The sequence below is a fragment of the Salmo salar genome, chromosome ssa12 (genome assembly GCF_905237065.1).
Source record: "Salmo salar chromosome ssa12, Ssal_v3.1, whole genome shotgun sequence".
NCBI classification, from domain to species: domain Eukaryota; kingdom Metazoa; phylum Chordata; class Actinopteri; order Salmoniformes; family Salmonidae; genus Salmo; species Salmo salar.
This window is the reverse complement of record NC_059453.1, coordinates 65,971,947-65,999,380: the sequence shown is the minus strand read 5'-3', so window position 1 is coordinate 65,999,380 and position 27,434 is coordinate 65,971,947. Positions and strand designations below refer to the sequence as shown.

General features: G+C 43.6%; 1 protein-coding gene across 1 annotated transcript in view; it reads left to right on the top strand.

The window, feature by feature from the left end:
• The first annotated feature begins 10,606 nt into the window (after positions 1-10,606).
• Positions 10,607-27,434, top strand: part of prkcda (protein kinase C, delta a) — a 30,233-nt gene continuing 13,405 nt past the window's right edge. Inside the window, exons 1-8 of the mRNA XM_014132799.2 lie at positions 10,607-10,815; positions 20,848-20,983; positions 21,214-21,413; positions 21,490-21,559; positions 21,964-22,123; positions 24,299-24,330; positions 24,531-24,616; positions 27,248-27,377. Of these exons, the coding sequence (XP_013988274.1) occupies positions 20,869-20,983; positions 21,214-21,413; positions 21,490-21,559; positions 21,964-22,123; positions 24,299-24,330; positions 24,531-24,616; positions 27,248-27,377 (793 nt within the window). The 5' untranslated portion in view covers positions 10,607-10,815; positions 20,848-20,868. The remainder of the gene's footprint in view (positions 10,816-20,847; positions 20,984-21,213; positions 21,414-21,489; positions 21,560-21,963; positions 22,124-24,298; positions 24,331-24,530; positions 24,617-27,247; positions 27,378-27,434) is intronic.

The window sequence follows — 27,434 nt, the reverse complement described above, 5'->3', positions numbered from 1 at the left end:
AATATGTACAAAAAGGAAAAAAACAAAAGGCTTGCCCAAACAAAAGACTCAAAAATAAACGAAAGTCTCTGTGGGCTATTTATACTCCCACACGTATTTCAACTGTGTCTGTGTATAACTGTAACTGCAGTAATAAAGCAGAAGTGCAATGTATCTGGTTTCAGATCACTGAGGGCTTCAGCAGAGTGAGCAGCAGGGCCTGGGTGATACAGACAGACAGACAGCAGTATGCAGTATAGGAGAGTAGGGCAGGAGAAATGGCAGCACTGCTCTGTTCCTTACCTCTCCCTTGAGGCTTCCTGACCCAGAATAGTGAGGGGGGGAAAGTTTGTTTTCTGGGGTAACTGGAAGTTGCAGACACCTTGTTCTATATAGGCTGGATCCTTCATCATCCAGTGCTCTCCTTATTTCCCTCTCCCAGGGTCCCTCTCTTTCTCATTACTTTCTTCAACAGTATCCCCCATTATTTCAACTCTTCCTCATTCTTTTTGTCTAGCTCTCTTTCTGTTTCACAACGTATCCTGTTTCTCAGTTGTAAGGCTGTTGGTTAGGTCCTCTTTAGTTCATGCAGGTCTCATCATACTTACTCATACCTATTACATAGGGCCAGGGGTTTTTCCAGATCTGAGCAAGAAACACTCCATGCTCTACTCATACTGCATACCACTCCAGTCATTCCTACTCTTTTTGACTAATGACCATTCACTTGCTCCAGTTCTTCCCCCTCTCTAGATACAAACCCCTCCCCTGGTACCTGCTGCCCCTGTTCCTATTATCCAGCTTGGGGGTTGAGTAAACACTTCATTAGCAACTAGGTTGTGCTAATAGATACTGTTGATGCTGTTACTGTACTTCAGTTATTATTCACAGTACTGATCATTTTCTCAGCAGATGTATCAATCATGAGGCAGGCATGTACATGATCAAAGAGGGAAGTGTTTGTATTGTATCAATACTAAAAATGCTATTTTTGTATTCCATACGCCCAAACTGTCTCAAAGGAGACACTGAATGTGAGAGATTAGTGATCATCACAATAGAGACGGGACAGGACAGGACAATAATAAACAAGGCAATATAACAATTGTGGTGTCTGTACAAGTAAGCAGTAGTGGGGTGGAGAAGTGAGACCTAAAAAGAGAGAAGAGGGAGGTCAGTTCTAATACAGATGTAGGCTCTTAATTTGACTTGTATTGTCACAGCAAAATAATATAAAATATTGCCTGCAGAAACAGGATTTGAACATTTAGTCCATAATGTTGCTTGATTGGTGTTTAGGCTATTAGCTGGCCAAAATTAGGCTACATGAAAAGTGCAATATTGTTAACATAACCATGTGTTAGTGAGGGTTTTTTGTGAATTTATGTAAGGCGCAGGAAAATTCTCAGTAACAAAAGAGTGATCAAATTAAGATTCTACGTCTGTAGACATCTTAGTTTTTCTCTGTGTCCTCATTACTGACACTGACTGAGTGTTGAGTACACTGCTTGCTTTAGGATGGAGGTCGAGGGTGGGAGGATACGCTGTTATAGTGGGATGGTACTGTAGCAGCGTCATAACCCAAACACACACACACACACGCCCCAGGCATGAGGCACAGAGAGCGAAGCATGCGACTCATCAATTCCACAGAACTGAACAGCTCAATAAGGTCAGCTGCCCTCAGCTCTAATTGTCTCTCAAATGCACAGCAAACTGTTAAAGATTGCTCAAATATCTATAAGGAAGTAAACATATTCAACTATTCCTTCTGACCTTAGTGAATGACAAAGTGAGAGCTGCCCTGTGTGAACTCATGGCCAAATTCACGTTGACACACACATGATAGCAAGGATAAGCTTTCTAAGGCACTCACCAGAGAGGCGAAAGAGCCGTGTGTATCTGTGCACTAGCTTCAAATGCAGTTCTGAAACTCATATTGCCGTTGGTTACCATATACACCCTCATCTTCCTGTGTGTTAAGTATTGCACAAATGTGTTCTTTCTGCTGCTTTATGTTAGTAAAGAGAAAGCATCATCAGTAGGGATGTAGGAGGTGGTTTAACCTATTTACAGAGACTTAAAGAGCCACAGAACTGGAGCTGTGAAAGAGAAAGAGAGGAAAGAAAGAGATTGAGAAAAAAAGAGCAAATACATCCTCATGACATTAGCTTGACATTTCTGGGTCTGCACCTTGTCCCATGTTCCTCCGCAATGCAGTGGCGAGAGAGAGGAGAACAGGAGAGGGTAGGAGAGGTAGAGGAGGGTGGAAGAAGAGAGGGACAAGCTGTATGTCCCACTTTAGCGACTCTACATGCGGCCCACACTGACAAGTCACTGTTACACCTCTTCCTCTCCCTCCATTCCGCCATCCTTTCACCAGTCCACTTTTAGAATCCTCCCTCTCTCCCTCCCTGAACCAAACAGACAAATAGGAAGAAAATAATCCCCTCAACTCCCCGGCCCTGTGTTATCTATACATGGAGTGTGTCATGGTTTCCATACTCTGTTTCAGCAATGTTGGTCTGCAGAGAGAGAAACCTGATGGACGCCACTAAAGATCAGATAAGTTAGATAAAATATACTTCAGCTTTCATCTAACACCCCCGATATACACACAAACACACATTAAGTTTAAAGCCCAGCTCTGAGGACAGGCGCCTGTGTCTATGGTTGTGACCCAGATGGCACCCTATTCCCGAGTGCACTACTTTTGACCAGGGTTCATAGGGATCTGTTCAAAAGTAGTGCACTATACAGAGAATAGATTGTTATTTGAGACTCATGCTATGTCTGTCTGTAGTGGTGCTGGGTGGTATTAACTGTCCCTGTGGGGATTTACGTAAGTATCCTATTGGCTGGGGGTCATTATCATTAGGAATTGAATGTCTGGCTTTCATAACAACGCAAAGGGTCATTACGCGCACCATTATGACAGGGCTTCCTCTCCAGTCAATTTAATCAAACAATGAATCACTGATCACATTACCACAGAGCGACTCTCATTAACTTACCCAAGAGACTCGGTATAAATACTATAGAAGAGATAGTAGTGCCACGAGTCAGAGGCAGAGGAGTCAGAAAGTACATCATGGACCCTCTGGGTGTGATTGTTCCCAGTAACCATGCTTATGTCCCAAATGGCACCCTAGTCCCTATATAGTGCACTACCTTTGACCAGAGCTCTATGGGCTCTGGTCAAAAGAAGTGCACTAAAAAGGAATATGGTGCCATTTACCTCCGCCTCTGTGACCTCGAGCTAGCTGTGACCTATTAGAGCATTAGAGCCATGTATGTCAGTGCAGAGCTGGGGGAGTCAGCTGTGTGGAGCCAGATCCATCAGGAAGCCAGTGCTCAATGTAATCTCCACATGCTAAATTTACCTCCATGTTCTGCACCCCAGAGTCAGAGTCAGAAGCTGAGTTCCACACACCCACAGAGTTGTGTAAGGTGAGGAATTCCCCAGTTCTGTCATGAGTCAGGATCTCCCTGTTATGTAATCATGATTGGAGTAGAGCAGTGACACATACCTGTACCTCCCTGTCCCACAGAGGTCTCATCTTACATCTTACCCCCCCCACACACACACACACACACACACACACACACACACACACACACACACACACACACACACACACACACACACACACACACACACACACACACACACACACACACACACACACACACAAACACACACAGTTTAATTAATCCATCTATAATTAAGCCTCTATGTAGGGCTAATAGACACATTTATACTGCCGAAATACTCTGCGCTAATCTCTGTGATGGTCTTTAGTAGTTAATGGTGTGTGTGTGTGTCTGTGTGTGTGTGTGTCTGTGTGTGTGTGTGTGTGTGTGTGTGTGTGTGTGTGTGTGTGTGTGTGTGTGTGTGTGTGTGTGTGTGTGTGTGTGTGTGTGTGTGTGTGTGTGTGTGTGTGTGTGTGTGTGTGTGTGTGTGTGTCTACGTGCATGCGTCTGTGTGTGCACTTGCTACTGCATTGCGTGTGCGCATATGAGTGTGGGGAGTATCTGCACTTGAAGCATTAACATTGGATGATGTTCAACATTTTACAGTTTGGTGCCAGTTTAGCCTGAGGTACAGTGGTAGCCTCAGCAGCAGCCAAATCTACCACCTCCACATCCTCAGAGTTCTGCCCAAACCAGACTACCCCCGCAGCCGAGCCGCGTGATCCAAACCCACACACACCAGGACTTTATGTAAAACTCAGCCCAGGTCTTTTTCCCACACAGAAAAAACACAAATTCCAGATTGTCTACACGTGATCTTGTGTGATCTCATGTGATTTAATGTGAAGTAAATGTGATAACATGTGAAGCAACATGTGATAACATAACACTACACATGTGACAACATGTTAGCACATGTAAGAACATGATCTCATGTGAAATTAATGTGAAATACATGTGACGACATGGGGATGCAAAATCTCAACATGTGATACCGTGAAACTACATGTGACAACAGGTGAACACGTGAAAACACGATCTCATGTGAAATAAATGTGACAACATGGGGAGGCAAAATTTCAACATGTGATACCCTGACACTGTATTTTTACAACTAAATGAAGGTGTTAATGTGAAAGGACAGTATGATGCTGTATGTTGATTACTTGGGACTCAACCTCACTTGGGATTTGAACTCACAACCTCTTGGTTGCTAGCTTCCTGAAGTTCCTGCCACCAGTGCATTTGGAAAGTATTCAGACACCTTCACTTTTCAAGGCCTACTGTCAAACTCAGTGCCTCTTTGCTTGACATCATGGGAAAATCAAAGGAAATCAGCCAAGACCTCAGAAAACAATTGTAGACCTCCACAAGTCTGGTTCATCCTTGGGAGCAATTTTCAAACGCCTGAAGGTACCACGTTCATCTGTACAAACAATAGTACGCAAGTATAAACCCCATGGGACCACGCAGCCGGCATACCGCTCAGGAAGAAGACGCGTTCTGTCTCCTAGAGATGAACGTACTTTGGTGTGAAAAGTGCAAATCAATCCCAGAACAACAGCAAAGAACCTTGTGAAGATGCTGGAAGAAACAGGTACAAAGGTATCTATATCCACAGTAAAACAAGCCTTATATCGACATAACCTGAAAGGCCGCTCAGCAAGGAAGAAGCCACTGATCCAAAACCACCATAAAAAAGCCAGAATACGGTTTGCAACTGCACATGGGGACAAAGATCGTACTTTTTGGAGGAATGTCCTCTGGTCTGATGAAACAAAAATAGAACTGTTTGGCATAATGACCATCGTTATGTTTGGAGGAAAAAGCTGGAGGCTTGCAAGCCGAAGAACACCATCCCAACCGTGAAGCACGGGGGTGGCAGCATCATGTTGTGGGGGTGCTTTGCTGCAGGAGGGACTGGTGCACGTCACAAAATAGATGGCATCATGAGGTAGGAAAATTATGTGGATATGTTGAAGCAACATCTCAAGACATCAGTCAGGAAGTTAAAGCTTGGTCGCAAATGGGTCTTCCAAATGGACAATGACCCCAAGCATACTTCCAAAGTTGTGGTAAAATGGCTTAAGGACAGCAAAGTCAAGGTATTGGAGTGGCCATCACAAAGCCCTGACCTCAATCCTATAGAAAATTTGTGGGCAGAACTGAAAAGGCGTGTGTGAGAAAGGAGGCCTACAAACCTGACTCAGTTACACCATCTCTGTCAGGAGTAATGGACCAAAATTCACCCAACTTATTGCTGGAAGCTTGTGGAATGCTACCCAAAACGTTTGACCCAAGTTAAACAATTTAAATGCAATGCTACCAAATACTAATTGAGTGTATGTAAACTTCTGACCCACTGGGAATGTGATGAAAGAAATAAAAGCTGAAATAATTCTCTCTACTATTATATTCTGACATTTCACATTCTTAAAATAAAGTGGTGATCCTAACTGACCTAAGACAGGGAATTTTACTCGGATTAAATGTCAGGAATTGTGAAAAACTGAGTTTAAATGTATTTGGCTAAGGTGTATGTAAACTTCCGACTTCAACTGTAAGTGGGGGCAATGTACTAGTAGGGAACATTAGCATATTTCGAGGCATGGTGAAATAAATGTGCATTTGTGCCAACCGTCAGTGGAAGTGTTGAAGCAGTTGGTTATGGCGATGCAAATATTCACTTCTTTTGATACTGCCTCTTCTGCAAACTTTTGTAAGTAAATTAATGGCAATCTTTTCTGTGAATTTGTCATTTCTTACCTAGTAAGTCATTGTAAAATTCACAGTAATACTGGCAAAACTTTGCCAGTAACCTACAAGACACACACTGCTACTAACAATCCTTGCCAGTAACCTACTGTACCTTCACTGACTCTTCTGTTGACAACATGCACATCACCTGCTGATTGGCAGCATACTGTAGCAGCGGCAGAAGATTGCAGGTGTAGCTTATTGGAGATGTAGCTTTTAGGTAACACTTCTTGGCCTCCCATTAAAAAGGTGTGTCATCCAAGTTAATGTACTCTGCTGCGTTATTTTCATAAACACAGAACTGTCAGTTCTGCAGCCTTGTTAAAGGCTGACATAAGTACTACAAAACAGCCATAAAATATTTAATTTGTCATTGTAATACCCAGCAATTCGTTGTTGTCATCTCTAGTGGACATCAGTTCTTGGTCCGTATCTCAGAGGCCATACAAGCCACTGTATTAAGTCATGTTGTCCCTTTGAGAGACATTCTGGGCTTTTCAATGATATCACATTGTGGGGGAGAGACCTTGGCCACTTTATCTTCCTGGTTCTTAACGAAATGGCTGTCAAACTTAGCACATTCTATGGAAATTTGAAAAGAAGTGTGTGTACAGTAATTATTATAATTTTTGTGAGTTTGGTATTCAAATTGTTTCTAGTAAGTGAAAATCTCAGGAATAGTTAAGTGAGTTGTCAGGACCGTGCAATACTTTTTTCACATTAAATAAGACACCTGGATTCCGCAACTATTTTTTTCACCTACTGTACCTATTGACTGCAATGTACAATTTTTCATATTTACGTCCTAATGACCACTCCGGAGGACAATTTTGCACATAAAATAAAATCTTGGTAACATGTTTTTTCACCCCACACAGTTGCAGGTCTCAGGAGTATACTCACTTGCCTACCAGACCCTCAGGTCAGTGAGTGTAATGGGTTAGCTACAGGTAAGTTACTGTGAATTTTACAAGAACCCGCTTGCAACTTGTTTACAGTAAGTTATTGAAAATGAACTTCTTGTCAACCAGCTGGCATTAAGCTACTGGAAAATGCACAGCAACCTTGTCACACTGCAGCTCTTTATTGTCACAAGTTCTTACAACAATTACAGAACTGACAGCGTATGACTGAAAGTTTATAACGTAGGTGTACGCAGGTCGAGAGACAAATTTGAGTGTGAAATTCCATACCGCCTTGCACACTCTTTCCTGCATCTTTCTGATATAGGATGTAATCATTAGTCCAACAGTTGCAAACAAGAGTTTCTATTGGAGAAATTCAAGTATGTTTATCTCCGTTTTGTTCCGATTGCTTCCATTTAAGAAACTTTTTTTTTTTACCTCTGACGTGCGCTCTCCTCCTCTCACCTCTTCATTTCCCTTGTGGACTTCCATGCACATAACACAGCCTACATTATTGTCACCATATTAGCTAAAGTAAAGTCATAGTCAGCATAGCTAATAGAACTAACGCGTTAGTAAACAAGCTACAATCATGAAGTAACATTACAGTGTAAGCAGTTGCACCAGCGGGCCTGGTGGCAATACATGTGTAAAACCAAAAGCTTACCTTGACTTGAAAGAGTTCCAGTGTTGTGTTGGATAGTCTTAGCCAGCTAGCTAACATAGCATCCCTCTGTTTGAGCAGGGTGTTTCAGTAGGCTAAACTCGCAAGCTGCATTTGCTAGCTAAGTAAGTGAAACTGAAAGTGAAAAAAAAAAAATTCTCTCTTGCTTCTCCTTCATTTTGGACAAAATGTATTTATTCAAAACTGATCAACTTTTGTCTTTCTCTCTCTTTGAGTCAAATACTCACCACATTTTATGCACTGCAGTGCTAGCTATCTGTAACTTATGCTGTCAGTACTATATTCATTTTCTGATCCTTTGATTGGGTGGACAATATGTCAGTTCATGCTGCAAGAGCTCTGATAGATTGGAGGACATCCTCCGGAAGTTGTCATAATTACTGTGCAAGTCTATGGAAGTGGCTGAGAACCATGAACCTCCTAAGTTTTGTATTGAAGTCAATGTACCTAGAGGAGGACTGACGCCAGCTGTCCTCCGGCTACACCATGGTGCTACTCAACAGAGTTCTGTTGAGGCTACTGTTGACCTTCTTTGCAAAATAGTGTGTTTTAATCAATTATTTGGTGACGTTTAGTATAGTTTTATCTGAAAAGGATAACTTTTGAAATGTTTTACTGTTATAATTTTTTATAAAATTCACTGAGGGAGATGGTCTTCAGCGTGTGTTCTTAACCAAGTGGGAAGTGGGAATTTATACCCTGATGAAGACAGCTTGTCTGTCGATACGTTGGTTAATAGTTTATAAAATTATTGCATCTGGGTGTGCGGCTCTCCTTTTCTTTTGAAAGTGGGAATTAACACATACAACGGAGAAATCCATTTGAACAGCCCTCCAACTGGTAATTACTAGTGGCAAACTTGTCTATCATCCTGAGCTCCCACTTCTCCCACATGCTGACCTCTGATGTCAGCTACTAAGGAAATTACCTTTATAACGTCATTTTCGGGCAGGTAAAATGCAACAATACAACATTATTAATAAAAAGCAATATATTAATATGTTTTTTGAACACTGTAATTTGTACTTTTAGTTTATGGTTTATGCAGCTTGTTAGCCATTAGGCAATCAGCATTTCTCAACAAGTTCAAAGCACATGAATGCATCCCACTGGTATTTACGACTTCACAACTGGTAAATTCTCACCTCCCAAATTGTTACGAATGCAGCATTAAATTGAATATTTTGGGTAGAAAAATGTACTATTATGCAAGATTATCCGCACATGTACAGTACCAGTTAAAAATTTGGACACACCTACACATTCCAGGGTTTTTCTTTATTTTCACTATTTTCTACATTGTACAATAATAGTGAAGACATCAAAACTATGAAATAACACATATGGAATCATGTAGTAACCAAAAAAGGGTTAAACAAATAAAATAAAAATCATATTTCAGATTCTTCAAAATAGCTACCCTTTGCCTTGATGACAGCTTTGCACACTCTTGGCTTTCTCTCAACCAGCTTCACCTGGAATGCTTTCCCGACAGTCTTGAAGGAGTTCCCATATATGCCGAGCACTTGTTGGCTGCTTTTCCTTCACTCTGCGGTCCCACTCATCCCAAACCATCTGAATTGGGTTGAGGTCAGGTGATTGTGGTGCCCAGGTCATCTGATGCAGCACTCCATCACTCTCCTTCTTGGTCAAATAGCCCTTACACAGCCTGGAGGCAACTTTTTTTACATGTGCAATTTCATGTGTTATCGCTATTCAGCTAAAGTATGACCCCACCTAGAATTTGAACTCACATCCTCTAGATTTGAGGTACACTGACCTTTCTGCTGCGCTACAAAGTCTGAATACACATCCAATACATCTCTTCACTTACATTTATTTATTTCCTCAATTTGAGGGTTTTCTGTCTAGCTGTAAAATGTTGGTGGTGCATATTATTCTTCTTTAATGTTACACTTGAATCCCTACGATAAATAATACTTTTTCTTGAGTGTATTTTTATCAAAGCTGGGATGTACTTTGAAGTCCAAAGGTGTAGGAATAAAGGTGAAATCAGTTGTAGACATGGTGGGATAGCAGGTCGATCGGAATGCAGTGTACCAAGCATTTGTGAGTTCAAATCCCAGGTAAGGACATGTTAAATAGTTATTACTGTAAACATATTCAAAGTGTATCAAATATGTTTAAAAAAAAAATTAAAAGCACTGTGTGTGTATCATAACAACTATATTTGATTGCATGGCATCACCTGTGAAATGTATAATGTGAAAATGTTTATTAATTAACTTGTGAAAGGTTATGCGATCACATGTGAAACTTCATGTGAAATATCATTACATTTGAAGTTTTCCAAAAACACATGGTTTCACATGTGAAGTGTTCCAAAATCACATTGTATTGGATGATTTCGCCTGTGCAAAACATGTGGAAATGTCACATGTGAAAAGTGTTTTGTCCATAACGGTCCCCCATACAGCGATCTGGAACAGACATACTCATCCCACATACAGCGATCTAGGACAGACATACTCACAGCGCTGCCAATATTGAGAAACGCTTAAAAAAGTCACAGTAAAAAAATGTAGAATTCAATAGGGGAGTGGAGGCAGACTTGACTAAGCACTGCTGTAAAGCCAAGAGTTGAAGAACTTGGAGTTAAAAGAAGGCAATTCATTATTATCACCAATTGGCACAAATGTTTTATGATGCCTTTACAATGGATCCTTCAATGTCACACAGGAGTCAGGAGATGACCAATAATCAGTGAAACCAAAAGAGGACATGGACCCGTGTATTCTGGGTTGCCGCAAAGACTTCTGCATCCGCAGTGCAGTGCAGTACAGTGCGTGCGTGTGTATGTATGTGTGTATGTGTGTGTATGTGTGTGTGCGTGTATGGTCGACGTCACTTCGCTACAGTCTGCGGAGAAGCCTGAGAGCAAGCGAGCAGTAGCTTACTTCCTCGATCGACGGAATCACAGACGAGAAACTGAAGGGAAGACAAGAACAAGAAAACTCACGAAACAAGAAATAATCCTCACGTTTGCAAGACGAGGTAAGTCAACGGAAAATGACTTTCGGTCAACTAAGAAAATATATTTTTGTAACTTTTTGGGGTTTTGTTGCGTTTTGCAAAGTACTTGGATAAGTTTTTCAGAGTTGATTATTGAACGCTTAAATAGCTTTTATACTTTTTACTAGTAGTTGCGCTTGCGCGAATAGCGTACAAGTATTTCGGGTACTAGCCTACAATTGTAATGTTATCTGTTGATTATGGCGGGCACATTCCAGATAAAAAAAATTGCACTGTAGCTTACAGTTTCATGACGTGCAAGAGACGAATGAATCCTTCAAGAGAACGTTGGCCTTGACGAATACTTCAAATGTTTCTAAACTGTAAACGCCGGGGTCTTTTTATGAACAGACTGTCATATAAATCCAGACTTTTCTCAATTATGAGACATCAGGAAACAATTATTTTCTATTTGTAGAAAAGAGTGATGATACTGTACATAATAGCCTACCTTGCTTCCAAAGCGCTCTGGGGTTTCTCAAGATCACTACACGTTGAATTGACGTCTGTGCCCGGTGGGAAGGCATTGATGGAGAACCGTTTTAAAGGCTTCCACTTATCATCACTGTTCAGTTAATTTCCCAATTACTTTACATTTCACGACCAATTCTGCATGTTTGTTGTCGGCTAATAACTGGGTTGAAAACAACAAAGGTACTTGACTGTGAAACTTTGGTCCCCAGGGCCCTTTTGTATGCAAGTTTGCCTGCTAAGGGAATCCCCTTTCATGTTGCATTGCATTGTGAGTCACCGCTGTGCCTAATCATAATGCCAACTGAATTTGGTGAACCACATCCACATCCAACTAACAGTGCAAAGATGAAGCAAGAAGCCATGATCTCTGCACACCCAGCTGTTGACCAACTTGAACTGATCAGATGATGATGTTGCAGACACTGATCTCATTCTTCTCAAAAGGAAGTGTGTGTGTGTGTGTGTGTGTGTGTGTGTGTGTGTGTGTGTGTGTGTGTGTGTTGTGTGTGTGTGTGTGTGTGTGTGTGTGTGTGTTCTGGCACATGGAGTAAAGTGACCCTTTAATATCCTATTCTGTTGTGTCCCACTATAAAGACTGGACTGATCATTGTGCTGCATCCTCCATCACAGAGAGTGATCAGCTTTATCCATACGCTTCGCTTTCATTGCCTGGAGTGTAGCCCATTGTGTGAGTGTGCGTGCGTTTTTATTTGCGCTGCTCAACGATCAGAAGATCAAACCCCCACTGGAACATTGTTCAGCTCACTAGCTGCATGGCTTCGGCTGTGACTGCACTGGAGATGTTATGTCATAGAGTAACAGGCTGAATAGTGGTCACTTTGAATGGCCCCATTAGAGTTTGAGTTATGAGTCTGTGTAAGAAGGCTTGTAGTCATTACCGCTCGCTCTCCGTTCATCCATCTTTCCCTCTCTCCCTTCATCTCGGTCTCTCTGTTAGATCATAAGTATTTGTTCTCGCCCGTTGGTTTGTTAACAGACTTCAACTTTATAGGATAAATTGCACTATAGATAGAAACAAAAAAAGTGGACAGGGACATATATATATTTTTTTATCAGGTCAGATGAACACTCCAAACAGCCTACCAGACCGCTCTGAGGCGTCCGCATGGTCCTAAAGCACACCCTTGCCTCGTTTTGTATCACATTTCAATGATAAACCTGGGGGGGGGGACAAAAATGCAATTTCAGAATGTGGGGGGGACATGTCCCAAGTGAAAGTTGCACCCCTGAATTGTACGGTACACTAGTGGCCCAGTAGCCTTGAGTTACGAAGGAGGAGATTAGAGTCCAGGTCCTCTACAGTCTACTACAGGTCATGTCTCCTGCAGGGTCTACTAGAAGTGGTCTGCTGTGAAAGAAATAACCATGAGTGCCATAGATAGTAGGGGCTTGTTCCATGACTGCTGTCTCACTAGTGTGTGTGTGTGTCAGAGGGGTTGTATGTGCTTCTTTATGCTTACACGTGTGTGACGGGCTCTCAGCTATTATAAGTGTTTGTCTCTGTGTACGGTGTGTGTGCTTGTATGTCTACTAGCATGAGTCTACCGTTGTTGCGTTGTATGATCTCCACAGGGTGATGATGCAATGATGCTTCACTTCCCTGTCCTGATCTGTATTCTCTACATAAAAGTTTGGACCAACACACAGTTTCACACTCCACCCACACACGCGGGCACGCACGCACGCACGCACGCACACTAATAGTGTTCGGTTTAAAGCTGGAATCCGCATTAGGTGAAACAGCGCCAATAGTAACTAACACGTTTCCAGTCTGCGCTAGTCATTAACTAAAAAGCTCTGCCACATTTTGCCAGGCTAAAGATGGCCAGTGTACTGTAGCACAGCTGTGTGATGTCATTGTCTGAGGTGCTGTCAGTCAGCTGTCTGTGAGTCAGGAGGGGATGATGTGTGAATCCACGACTGCATTGGGACAATATGCATACGTTTATTCAGCTGTCCTACTGTGAAACACAGTTGCTGTGATTCACTAGATTGTCATACTGTAAACAAACAAAGTGTTTGGCGAGGGAGGTGGACAGTGCACACAGGCGATGGGAGAGGAGGAAGAAAGAAAACGATATGGAAAGGAGTATGAGGTCACAGCCATAACCTCGTCTCCAGGCTCATTGCTACCACATACAGAGAGAGAGAGAACCGGCTGGTCGACAGGATTATAGTTCTGAGCGATTAACCGAAATCTCAGTTCTTTTTAGTTATTTAAACAACTAATTGACCAACCTATTTGAATTCCATTTCGTTGTTTTTTTTTAATGTGAGCTCAATGTGCCCACTGCGCTGCACTTTCTCTGGAGATAAATTAGATCATGCCAGAACTGTGCGATATAGTAGTGAGTTGTAGTTTCCAACAGGCCAATGTTTTACATAGTTCAGCGCAGAAAACATGATAATTAACTACAATGACCATTATCCATTTTGCGTCTACTTGTGCAGTCTGTGTTTATTTTACTCCTGCTACGTAAGAGACGGAAGAATGTGCGATCAGGAGGAAACATAGCAGAGCAGTTTACATTTACATTTACATCATTTAGCAGACACTCTTATCCAGAGCGACTTACAGTAGTGAATGCATACATTTCATACAATTTCATACATTTCATACATTTTTTATCTGTGCTGGCCCCCCGTGGGAATCGAACCCACAACCCTGGTGTTGCAAACACCATGCTCTACCAACTGAGCTACGCTCACCCATCACTCACATGCTACTAATGTACAGAGCAGTTTCTTGGTGAGGTGTCTCTACCTGAAAATACATGATCTAAGTGATTGCTAGTAGGTATTCAGCAGTCATAAAGTATGCTTTATTTACTTTGAAGAACTAATAAAATAGTGATTTTGTCAGACCGCTGGTGTATAGAGATGAGATGATGACTTGGAATGAAATAATAAAGTCAGCAAATAAAACAAATGTAATATATACAACAACTGAACTATTTTATTAAAATAAGTTAATGTGAATAATTGATGGTTAATAAGTGATAAGCAGTAATGGGCAATCACTACCATCATGGGACTTTATTCATTGTTTTATTCTGTGTTGTTACAGCATTCAACCCACATAATGCATAGAGCGTTTCATGTTTTAAAAAATGATCGGGCCTTCTGAGTGGCTCAGCAGTCTATGGCACTGCGTCACAGTGCTAGAGGTGTCACTACAGACCTGGGTTCGATCCCAGGCTGTATCATAACTGGCTGTGATTGGGAGTCCTATAGGGCGGTGCACAATTGGCCCAGTGTCGTCCAGGTTAGGGGAGGGTTTGGCCGGGGAAGGGGGGGGCTTTACTTGGCTCATCGTGCTCTAGTGACTCCTTGTGGCAGGCTGGGTGCCTGCAGGGTGACCCTGGTCGTCAGTTGAACGGTGTTTCCTTCCGATACATTGGTGCGGCTGGCACCAATCTCTGTGATTGCCTGGTAACACAGGCACGCACACACACACACACACTTTATTATTGATCAACACCCGGAATCATCACAGCTCAAAGCGTGAACACATCGACTCCTGCTTTAATACATGCTGAATGTCATTCCTCTGTCTGTCATTTTTCTGTGTCTTTTCTGTCCTCTCTTACTTTTTCGCTTTTTTCTTTCCTTGTTTTTGCCATCATTTCTTTGTCTCCTGACATATCTTTGACGTGTATGGGTGGGGGTGTAAAGCTGGGGAACAGAAATACAGGAATGTTGTTGAGGAGCCCTCTTTAGACTTTGGACTTGTTGAGTCTTGCTCCCTCCCAGGATGCAGGGAAATATCTTCACTACCAGAGCTACAGTACACTCAGAGAGAATCACAGAGATCACACACACATTCTTCAACACCTGCTACTATAATTTCACACCATACACACATTCTCACTGACAAAATTATAAATGAAGCTGTTCTTGACAGAAGTGCTTAAATGCCATGTTTTCTTTGTTCCTATTGTAGGCTATGTGTGTGTTGGTTTGGATAGGGTTATTTTAATGTGAGATTGAAACATCAGAGTTTAAGTTTAACCTTTGGTTTACAGTGTCAGTAAAGTTAAAGTCACATGTGGATGTGAGATATGTGAGAAGGGCGTTGTTTCTCATTAGTTGGTTTAGGCCTGTATCACAGAAAGAGTTTCTGTTTGTTTAGGTGACTCAGAATATCTTTATTTCTCATACACACCCATACTCTCACTCGCTAACTAGAGTCACTCACTCACACACTCACTCACACACATGAATATACTCACTCACATAAATAGTGGCTGGTTGCACCACGGGTGGCTGGTGGCACCTTAATTGGGGAGGACCGGCTCATAGTAATGGCTGGAATTGTCACGGGTGTCGTAGGGTTTAGACCAAAACGCAGCGGGAAAATGTATACTCATCTTCTTTTATTAAAGGACAAAGAAGGAAAACCAAAACAAACACGTATACAAAAACACGACGACAAAGCACAGGCCGGTAAAGCACAAAGCTATACACAGCAACCATCTCCCACAAAATCCCATGACAAACAAACTCCTGAATATAGGACCTTCAATCAGAGGCAACGATAGACAGCTGCCTCCAATTGAAGGTCCAACCCCAATTAACTAAACAAAGAACTACAATAGACTAGACAGAACATAGAAATACACTAACATAGAACATAGACTAACAAACCCCAGACCACATAAACCAAACACCCCTCTACCTAAATACATAGCCCGAACCACATAAAACAAACAACCCCTGCCACGTCCTGACCAAACTACAATAACAAATAACCCCTATTACTGGTCAGGACGTGACAGTACCCCCCCCCCCCCCCCAAGGTGCAGACCTCGGATGCACCTCACACCAATAACCAAAAATAACCCCCAAAACAAAATAAATCCCAAAATTACATGGGAGGGAAGGGAGGGTGGCCACCGTCACCGACGGTGCTCCTGCAACACCCCCTTTCCCCAATACTCCCCCCTCAGGAGGTGGCTCAGGAGCTGGACGCAGAACCCGCTCCACCCCTGGCTCACTCCACTCACATAACATCTCTACAGCGATGTCCCTCTCCGTCGACCCCAGACTGTAGGGCGACTCTGGGAGCTCCGGACCGTAGGGCGACTCTGGTAGCTCCGGACTGTAGGGCGACTCTCCTGGTTCCGGACAGTGGGCCGTCTCTCCTGGTTCCGGACAGTGGGCCGTCTCTCCTGGTTCCGGACACTCTGGACGAGGCACTGTTGCCGGACGCTCTGGACGAGGCACTGTTGCCGGACGCTCTGGACGAGGCACTACTCTGGACAAGGCACTGTTGCCGGACACTCTGGACGAGGCACTGTTACCGGACACTCTGGACGAGGCACTGTTGCCGGAAGTTCTGGACGAGGCACTGTTGCCGGACACTCTGGACGAGGCACTGTTGCCGGACACTCTGGACGAGGCACTGTTGCCGGACACTCTGGACGAGGCACTGTTGCCGGACACTCTGGACGAGGCACTGTTGCCGGACACTCTGGACGAGGCACTGTTGCCGGACACTCTGGACGAGGCACTGTTACCCGACACTCTGGACGAGGCACTGTTACCCGACACTCTGGACGAGGCACTGTTGCCGGAAGTTCTGGACGAGGCACTGTTGCCGGAAGTTCTGGACGAGGCACTGTTGCCGGACACTCTGGACGAGGTACTGTCGTCGGAAGCTCGGGACTGGGCTGACGCACTGAAAGCCTGATGCGTGGGGCTGGTAGTGGAGATACCAGACTGGGACACGCACCTCAGGGCTAGTGCGAGGAGCAGGAACAGGACGTGTTGGACTGGGCTGACGCACTGGAAGCCTGGTGCGTGGTGCTGGTTTAGGAGACGCCAGACTCCGCACCTCAGGGTCAGCACGAGAAGCAGGAACTGGATACACCGGGACATGAGTAAGTACTGGAGGTCTGGAGCGCACCTCTTGCACAACCCGTCCTGGCTGGATGGTAATAGTAGCCCTGTACGAGCGGAGTGCTGGTACAGGGCGAACTGGGCTGTGCAGAGGCCTGATGGTTGCCGTGCGTAGAGCAGGCGTAGGGTAGCCTGGGCCTAGGAGGTGCACTGGTGGCCAGATGCGCTGTGCAGGCATCCTCCTTTCAGGCTGGATGCCTACTCTAGCACGGCACTTGCGAGGGGCTGGGATCGCTCGCACCGGACTGTGCGTGCGCATGGGCGAGATCGTGCGCACTACCGCATACTCCGGCGCTCTCCACTCCAAATGCTTCCCATAATAAGCACGGGGAGCTGGCTTAGGGCTCACCCTTGGCCCAGCCAAACTACCCGTGTGCCCCCCCCAAAATAATTATTGGGGGTGCCTCTCGTGCTTCCCCATCGGCGCGTACAAAGCTTCATACCGGCGCCGCTCCGCCTTGGCTGCCTCTATCTCCTCCGATGGGCGACAAGATTCCCCAGCCTGGTGCCATGGTCCAGCCCCGTCCAGAATTTCCTCCCATGTCCATGATTCCACTGGGCTCTGTTGCTGCTCCCTCCTCCGCTGCTTGGTCCGTGTTTGGTGGGAGATTCTGTCATGGTGTTGTAGGGTTTAGACCAAAACGCAGCGGGAAAATGTATACTCATCTTCTTTTATTAAAGGACAAAGAAGGAAAACCAAAACGTATACAAAAAACACGACGACAAAGAACAGGCCGGTAAGGCACAAAGCTATACACAGCAACAATCTCCCACAAAATCCCATGACAAACAAACTCCTAATTATAGGACCTTCAATCAGAGGCAACGATAACCAGCTGCCTCCAATTGAAGGTCCAACCCCAATTAACTAAACAAAGAACTACAATAGACTAGACAGAACATAGAAATACACTAACATAGAACATAGACTAACAAACCCCGGACCACATAAACCAAACACCCCTCTACCTAAATACATAGCCCGAACCACATAAAACAAACAACCCCTGCCACGTCCTGACCAAACTCCAATGACAAATAACCCCTATTACTGGTCAGGACATGACAGGAATGGAATTAATGGAATGGTATCAAACACATAAGAGTACATACATAGTTTTACCTTCGCTAAGAAAACAAAATCTACTTAAGATTTTCCCATCCTAGATAAAGCAAATACATTTTATTTCCATAGTTGAGTTAAATGAACTGTTATTCACTATTAACCAGTTATAACTTGTTAACTGTTATAACATAGAACCATTATTGTAAAATGAATAGCTCTATGTGGTTGATACCATTCCATTGACTCCATTCCAGACATTATTATGTGCCGTCCTCCCCTCAGCAGCCTCCTGTAATATACACACATATGGATACGTACAGTACCAGTCAAAGGTTTGGACACACCTACTCATTCAGGGGTTGTTCTTTATTTATTATTATTTTCTACATAGTAGAATAATAATTAAGACATCAAAACTTTGAAATTTCACATATGGAATCATGTAGTAACCAAAAAAGTGTTCAACAAATCAAAATATATTTAATATTTGAGATTCTTCAAAGTAGCCACCCTTTGCCTTGATGACAGCTTTGCACACTCTTGACATTCTTTCAACCAGCTTCACCTGCAATGCTTTTCCAACAGTCTTGAAGGAGTTCCCACATATCCTCAGCACTTGTTGGCTACTTTTCTTTCACTCTACGGTCCAACTCATCCCAAACCATCTCAATTGGGTTAAGGTCGGATGATTGTGTTGGCCAGGTCATCTGATGCAGCACTCCATCACTATCCTTCTTGGTCAAATAGCCCTTACACAGCCTGGAGGTGTGTTTTGGGTCATTGTCCTGTTGAAAAACAAATTACAGTCCCACTAAGCGCTAACCAGATGGAATGGTGTTTAGCTGTAGAATGCTCTGATAGCCATGCTGGTTAAGTGTGCCGTGAATTCTAAATAAATCACTGACAGTGTCACCAGCAAAGCACCCCCAACCATCACACCTTCTCCTCCATGCGTCATGGTGGGAACCACACATGTGGAGATCATCCGTTCACCTACTCTGCATCTCACAAACACACGATGGTTGTAACCAAAAATCTCACATTTGGACTCATCAGACCAAAGGACAGATTTCCACCGGTCTAATGTCCATACTCATGTTTCTTGGCCCAAGCAAGTCTCTTCTTATTATTGGTGTCCTTTAGTAGTGGTTTCTTTGCAGCAATTCGACCATGAAGGCCTGATTCATGCGGTCTCCTCTGAACAGTTGATGTTGAGATGTATCTGTTACTTGAACTCTGTGACGCATTTATTTGGGCTGCAATTTCTGAGGCTGGTACTCTAATGAACTTATCCTCTGCAGCAGAGGTAACTCTGGGTCTTCCTTTCCTGTGGTGGTCCTCATGAGAGCCAGTTTCACCATAGCGCTTGATGGTTTTTGCGACTGCACTTGAAGAAACTTTCAAAGTTCTTGAAATTTTCCGGATTTTCTGACCTTCATGTCTTAAAGTAATGATGGACTGTCATTTTCCTTTGCTTATTTGAGCTGTTCTTTCCATCATATGGACTTGGTCTTTTTATAACGACACAAGGCGAGACCCAGATGGAGACCCGGGAGGCAGATGGTTTGAGCTCTGATATTTATTATAATCCAAGGAGTAGGCAAAAGGCAGGTCGGGGACAGGCAGAGTTCATAACCAGGTCCAAAACTTTACAGGGCAGCAGGCAGGCTCGAGGTCAAGGGCAGGCAGAATGGTCAGGCAGGCGGGCTCAGAGTCAGGACAGGCAAGGTTCAGAACCAGGAGGACGAGAAAAACAGACTGGGAAAAAACAAGAGCTAGGAGAAAAAACGGTGGTTGACTTGACACACAAGAAAAACTGGCACAGACAGACATTAAACACAGGTATAAATACACAGGGAATAATGGAGAAGATGGGCGACACCTGGAGGGGTCGGTTGAAACAGATCAGATCACTTTTACCAAACAGGGCTATCATCTGTATACCACCCCTACCTTGTCAAAACACAACTGATTAGCTCAAACGCATTAAGAAGGAAAGAAATTCCCCAAATTAACTTTTATCAAAGCACCCCACATGAAACTGGTTGAGAGAATGTAGTGAGTGTGCAAAGCTGTCATCAAGGCAAAGGGTGGCTACTTTGAAGAATCTCAAATATAAAATATATTTTGATTTGTTTAACACTTTTTTGGTTACTACATGATTCCATAAGTGTTATTTCATAGTTTTGATATCTTCTACAATGTAGAAAATTGTAAAATAAAGAAAAACACTCAAATGAGTAGGTGTGTCCAAACTTTTGACTCATACTGTATCACAGAGGGGTACTTTAAGCTTCGCTTATACTTTATTAAGAATGAAACAATGAATGAAACAATTATCCACATTAGTAGCATGTGACTGATGCTGGTGGATGTGTGTGTGTGCATGCGCGTGCCTACGTGCGTGGTCATGTGTGCATACCCCTCATAACAGATGGTGATGTTACTGAATCACGGCTGTCATGTACGTATGAACAGGAGGTTGAGTGACGGACATGTCACTACAAATATGTTGCCGTGGTTACATTCTGCTTGGCCATGTCTTTGAACAGGTGGCCCAGTGACACATCACCATGGCGTCCTTCTTGCGGATCGCCTTCAACTCCTACGACCTCGGTGTGCTGTCTCCGCTGGCCCCTTCTGATCCCCCCTTCTGTGCCATCAAGATGAAGGAGGCCCTCACCACCGGTGATAATCTGGCTATTACTGTACATATTACTGTGTTATAGTAGGACTATTTTAGTCCCATTGTCCCATAGAATCACATTGTAACCTGTAACCAGTGTGGTACAGATATGCAAATGTTTTGATTGTTACACAAGAGTATGAAAAATCAGTCTCTATCTGACTTCTATTTTTAACCTCTATCTAACCTGTCTCTCTCCTTCCCCCTCTTTCCCTCTCTCCCTCCTCTCCAGAGCGTGGTAAGACCCTGGTTCAGAGGAAGCCCACCATGTTCCCAGCCTGGAAGGCCAGCTTCGACGCCCACATCTACGAGGGGCGTGTCCTGCAGGTGCTGCTGATGAAGACTGCCGAGGAGCCATTGGCCGAGGTCACAGTGGGCGTGTCCGTCCTTGCCGAGCGCTGCAAAAAGGGCAACGGCCGTGCTGAATTTTGGGTAAGAGGGCTGCAGTCTGATTCTCTAGCGTCTTGGCTGAATTATGTGTCTAATTTACAGATGATTGTTTGTTCAGGTGGACCTGCAGCCCTCAGGGAAGGTGATGATGGCAGTGCAGTTCTTCTTGGAGGGAGCAACTGATACAGGTGAGAGTCAGGAGGACAAAGCCCACCTCTCTTCTTCTCATCCTCCACTTTTCCCTTCCTACCTGGCCTGTTTTGGATGTATCTTTTATGTGTCATGTTTGTCACACTGAAGCCTTCTGTCTGTTCCCTTGGTTCTCATCTGTTCACTGCACTTGCTTCTTGAATACAGACAGAGCAGACTGCACAGCACACACATTCTTGCAGACATGTACAGGTCTGGTATATGAATCCCGGTTTTCTAAACATAGTTCTCTATACTTGGCTTTCCTATATAAGGTTTTGCCTGTTTTCTCATACCAACAGTGGACCAAGCACTCCAAATGTTGTCCCTACTTTTCCTAACGCTACATTAATGTTTCTAAACTGTAGCGCTCCACTGACGCTTCTCTCCCTGTCACCCATAGAGGGCAAGCTGCCCATGAAGGAGGAGGAAGGGGGGCCCACCATAAACCGCAGGCGAGGAGCCATCAAACAGGCCAAGATCCACGAGGTCAAATGTCATGAGTTCATCGCCACCTTCTTCAGACAGCCCACCTTCTGCTCCGTCTGCAGAGAGTTTGTCTGGTCAGTTATTCAGTCTGTCCAGCCATCTGGCTCTTTACTCCTAGCTCTATTATCTGTTAGCTTTATGCTAACAGAAGTGATTCAATATTTACAAGTTTTATTATCAGTTCCATTCATCTAATTTAAGTGGCAGCGTCTTGGTCGGTCTACTTTATGCTGAGAGACTGAGTGGGGAGATAAGATTAGACAATGTCTTAGTAATCTCCTCCTATCTATCTAAATTTAGACCTAGAGTTGGTGGCTCAGGAAGCGGGTCAGAAATGCTGCATTGTGTGGAAATACCAGCACAACATTTAGCAGTGTATTTGCAAAATCAGCACAGCTTCCACTGCTAGTCATTTATTTTCCAGTGCTGTAGTGTGTTGTGTTCTACTAGAATAGCTGGTGTCTGTAGAGATGGTGACAGAGTCTCTGTTTGCTGCTGTATAAACAGTGCTCACCTGTCAGCTACGGTCACAACCACAATTATTGGCAACCTTGATAAAGATTAGCAAAAAATACTGTACACTCTTAGAAAAAAGGGTTCCAAAAGAGTTCTTGTCTCCATGGGAGAACCCTTTTTTTGTTCCAAGTAGAACCGTTTTGGGTTTCATGTGGAACCCGATGTGGAAAGGGTTCTATGTGGTTACCAAAAGGGCACTTCAAAGGGTTCACCCTTTTACAGTACTTGTAGACAGCACCTTTTTTTCTAAGAGGTAATAAAATAAACAGTATACAAATACTGAGCTATATTGTATGCTCAAAAGAATACTAATACAACAGCTCTGAGAAAAAGATAGGTATCCAAATTATTGGCAGCCCTGTTTTCAATACATTGTGCACCCTCCCCTGGCAAAAATAACGGCACTGAGCCTTTTTCTGTAATGTTTTATGAGATTGAAGAATACATTGGGAGGGATCTTAGACCATATCCTTCGGTCTGCGCTTATGGACTGCCCAACAAGGGCCCCATGACCAGTGGAAGCAAAACAGCTTCATTTGGAAGAAAAACAGCCTCGCGTGGAAGCAAAACAGCCCCATAACATCAATATACCATATTTTACAGTAGGCATGAGGTTATTTTCTGCATATGCATCCTTCTTTCAAGGCCAAACCCACCACTGCTGTGTGTGGCCAAATAGATCTATTTGTGTCTCATCTGACCACAACACCCGGTTCTAATCCAAGTGCCAATGCCATTTACCAAACTCTAGGCATTTACACTTGTTGGTTGCTCTCAATAAAGGCTTTTCTATGGCAACCCTTCCAAATAGTCTATTGGCATGGAGGTGGCGTCTAATTCTAGATTTGGAGACTTGGCAACCCCAGGATGCGACCAAGTTCTGTAATTCTCCAACTGTGGCCGTTGGTCTTTTCTTTGCCTCCCAAACCATCTTCCTCACTGTGCGTGGGGACAAGATACATGTGGGTTCTCTTCCAGGCAAGTTTACCACTGTTCCAGTGGTTTTAAACTTCTTCATTGTTGCCCTAATATTGGTAAGTGGTATATTTGTTTTTTTTCCAGTCGTTTTTTGGTACACATTGCCTGATTTATGAAAGTCAAAAAGCATTTGTCTCTTTTCATTAGCGAGTTCTTTGCCTCTCCCCCATGGTGATGGATGACAAACGGACCAACGTTTTTTAACCCCAGTGAAACAGGAAGCCCTGAAAGGCCACAATACAGTTCCTTAAGCAGAAATGAACTTTAAACAAAGATGAATGTTAATGCAGATTCAATTCTGTTACATTTTATTCATAAGAATCGTTAGGGGTGCCAATAATTCTGCCAAGTATCTTTTTTAGATTTTCTTTTATGACAAAAAAAAAGGTTTTCTCTGAGCAATTGTATTAGTATGAAATAATATAATTTCCCCATATGTTTTGCATACAAAATAGCTCAGTATTTATGTTCTTTATTTTATACAGTCTTTGCTCGTCTTTATCAAGGGTGCCAATCATTTTGGTCGTGACTGTACAGTATGTACTCCGTTCTCACTTAATCTCCTTTCATCATCTGCACAGCACCTAATCATTAGGTGATCATCATCTGCACAGCACCTAATCATTAGGTGATCATCATCTGCACAGCACCTAATCATTAGGTGATCATCATCTGCACAGCACCTAATCATTAGGTGATCATTATCTTCACTGGCCCTCCATAATCTCTCACTCCTATACCTTTGTATTCTACAGGGGCCTCAACAAGCAAGGCTACAAGTGCAGACGTAAGTGTACAATAACATGGACAACCTACTGCTATACAAACCAATGCACACAACATCATAGATACACATTATAAACACTGTAGTTATGAACACTCCCACAATGCAGAGCAGACTATACAGCACTACCAGTGACTTTCATATCTGCCTGTATGAACGGTGCTCACCTGCCATCAATGTACTCCATATCCCTTCTCTCCCAGAATGCAATGCAGCCATCCACAAGAAATGCATCGACAAGATCATTGGCAGGTGTACGGGCACGGCCGCCAACAGCCGGGACACTGTGGTACGTCGGGACTACTTATTCATTCATTAATTAGGACATTTATTCATTTCCTTATTTACTTGTCCTGTGTCAGTCCAACGTGGAGTTTTCTAACCTCTCCCTGCAACCGTGAGTGTGAGTGTCATTCCAGTTGATCTAATCTGTTTAGTTAGGCTACTACATGTTATACACTGATTATACAAAACATTAACTACACCTGCGCTTTCCATGACATAGACTGACCAGGTGAAAGCTATGATCCCTTATTGATGTCACTTGGTAAATCTATTTCAGTGTAGATGAAAGGGAGAAGACAGGTTAAAGATGGATTCTTAAGCCTTGAGACAGTTGAGACATTGATTGTGTATGTGTGCCATTCAGAGAGTGAATGGGAAAAACAAAGAAATGTAAGTGCCTTTGAACGGGGTATGGTAGTAATCAAATTTCAATCAATCAAATGTATTTATAAAGCCCTTTCTACGTCAGCCGATGTCACAATGTGCTGTACAGAAACCCAGCCTAAAACCCCAAACAGCAAGCAATGCAGGTGTAGAAGCACGGTGGCTAGGAAAAACTCCCTAGAAAGGCCAGAACCTAGGAAGAAACCTAGAGAGGAACCAGGCTCTGAGGGGTGGCCAGTCCTCTTCTGGCTGTGCCGGGTGGAGATTATAACAGAAGATGGCCAAGATGTTCATATGTTCATATGTTCATAGATGACCAGCAGGATCAGATAATAATAATCACAGTGGTTGTAGAGGGTGCAACAGGTCAGCACCTCAGGAGTAAATGTCAGTTGGCTTTTCATAGCCGATCATTCAAAGTTAGCGACAGCAGGTGCGGTAGAGAGAGAGAGTCCAAAACAGCAGGTCCGGGACAAGGTAGCACGTCCGGTGAACAGGTCAGGGTTCCATAGCCGCAGGCAGAACAGTTGAAACTGGAGTAGCAGCATGACCAGGTGGACTGGGGACAGCAAGGAGTCATCAGACTAGGGAGTCCTGAGGCATGGTCCTAGGGCTCAGGTCCTCCGAGAAAAGAAAGAGAGAAAAAGAGAGAAAGAAAAAGAGAGAGAGAATTAGAGGAAGCATACTTAAATTCACACAGGACACATAAGACATGAGAAATACTCAAGATATAACAGACTGACCCTAGCCCCCCGACACATACACTATTGCAGCATAAATACTGGAGGCTGAGACAGGAGGGGTCGGTGCCAGGCTCACAGGTTTGTGTCAAGAACTGCAACGCGGCTGGGGTTTTCATGCTCAACATTTTCCTGTGTGTATCAAGAATGGTCCACCACCCAAAGGAAATCCAGCCAACATCCCTTTGGAATGCTTTCGACATCTTGAAGGTGTACAGAGGGCAAAAGGGGGGATGCAACTCAATATTAGGGCGGTGTTCCTAATGTTTGGTATACTCAGTGTATATGACTATGGCCAGTTACTGTGTCTGTAAAAGACTCACGTATGGCCTTGTGTCAATTGAGAAGTCAGTAGTTCTCAATGATCTCCTCATGGACCCCCAGCCGTTCCAGAGCTAGCACACCTGATTCAATTTGTTTTTAAACACAATAATAAAACCTATGGATTTTTTACAATATGATATGGCTATAACACCAAAATAAATTGTAAAAACTCCCTGGTTCTACAAAGAATCTTTGAGATTGAGAAAGGTTCTTTGTAGAACCATTCTCCATAAAAAAGGGTTCTATATAGCCCCAAAAAGGGTTGTAACCATAGCGGGGTTTCCCAATCTCGGTCCTGGGCCCCCCGCTTGGTCCACTTTTAGTTTTTTGCCCTCGCATTACACAGCTGATTCAAATAATCAAAGCTTGAGGATTAGTTAATTATTTGAATCAGCTGTGTAGTGCACAGGCAAAAACAAAAATGTGCACCAAGGGGGGCCCAGGAACGAGTTTAGGAAACCCTGCTTTATAGAACGTTAGGAAAGGGTTCTTTATAGCACCATACAGATTATATTTAGAACCTTAACCATGGTACTTTATAGAACCTTCAACAAAAGGTTCCATATAGCACCAAAAAGTGTTCCGGTATGGTTACAGCCTAATAACCCTTATTTGGAACTATAAACCATTTGTTTTTAGTGTGTAGCTGTGATGCTGTCGAAGTGTCATAGGGTCAGAGTCCAAACTAGCAGGCATCAATCAGACCTGCAACCAATCAGATGAGGTCCCCTCACATTCCAGTCAATATTAATCAATAGAGTGGACAATAGAGCACAGATAACTGAGCTTAGTTACATTCAAAAGTGAGGGATTCTGCATTCACTCACACCTGAGGAGTGGTGAGAAGGGGCATGTTCTGAGTGAGAGAGGGGCTTAAATAAGGCCATCTGTAGACTAGAGATAGAACAGGAGAGGAGACCAAGAGGAAGTGTGTCTGTCAGTCTGTGGCCTTCTAAGGAACCCCACTGACACTACTACAGGAAGCATCACACCACGGGATGCAAAACAAAAGGAGAGGGGGAGAGAGCATGGAAGGAGAGAGAGAGACAGAGAGAGAGAGAGGAAGAGAAATGGGGATGATGAGACAGGTGCGCAGGGCCATAAGGTACCCTCCCAGGCGGGTGTTTTGCCCCCAACTGGTACCGATGGATCTGGGTGTTGATGAATTCTGTGTGTGTCCATCACAGTTCCAGAAGGAGCGTTTTAAGATTGACATGCCACACCGCTTCAAGAACCACAACTACATGAGTCCTACCTTCTGTGACCACTGTGGCAGTCTGCTGTGGGGCCTGGTCAAACAGGGCCTCAAGTGTGAAGGTAGGGAGCTGTGTTTGTGCTGTGTCTGTTGTGTTTGTGTTGTCATTGTATTTACCT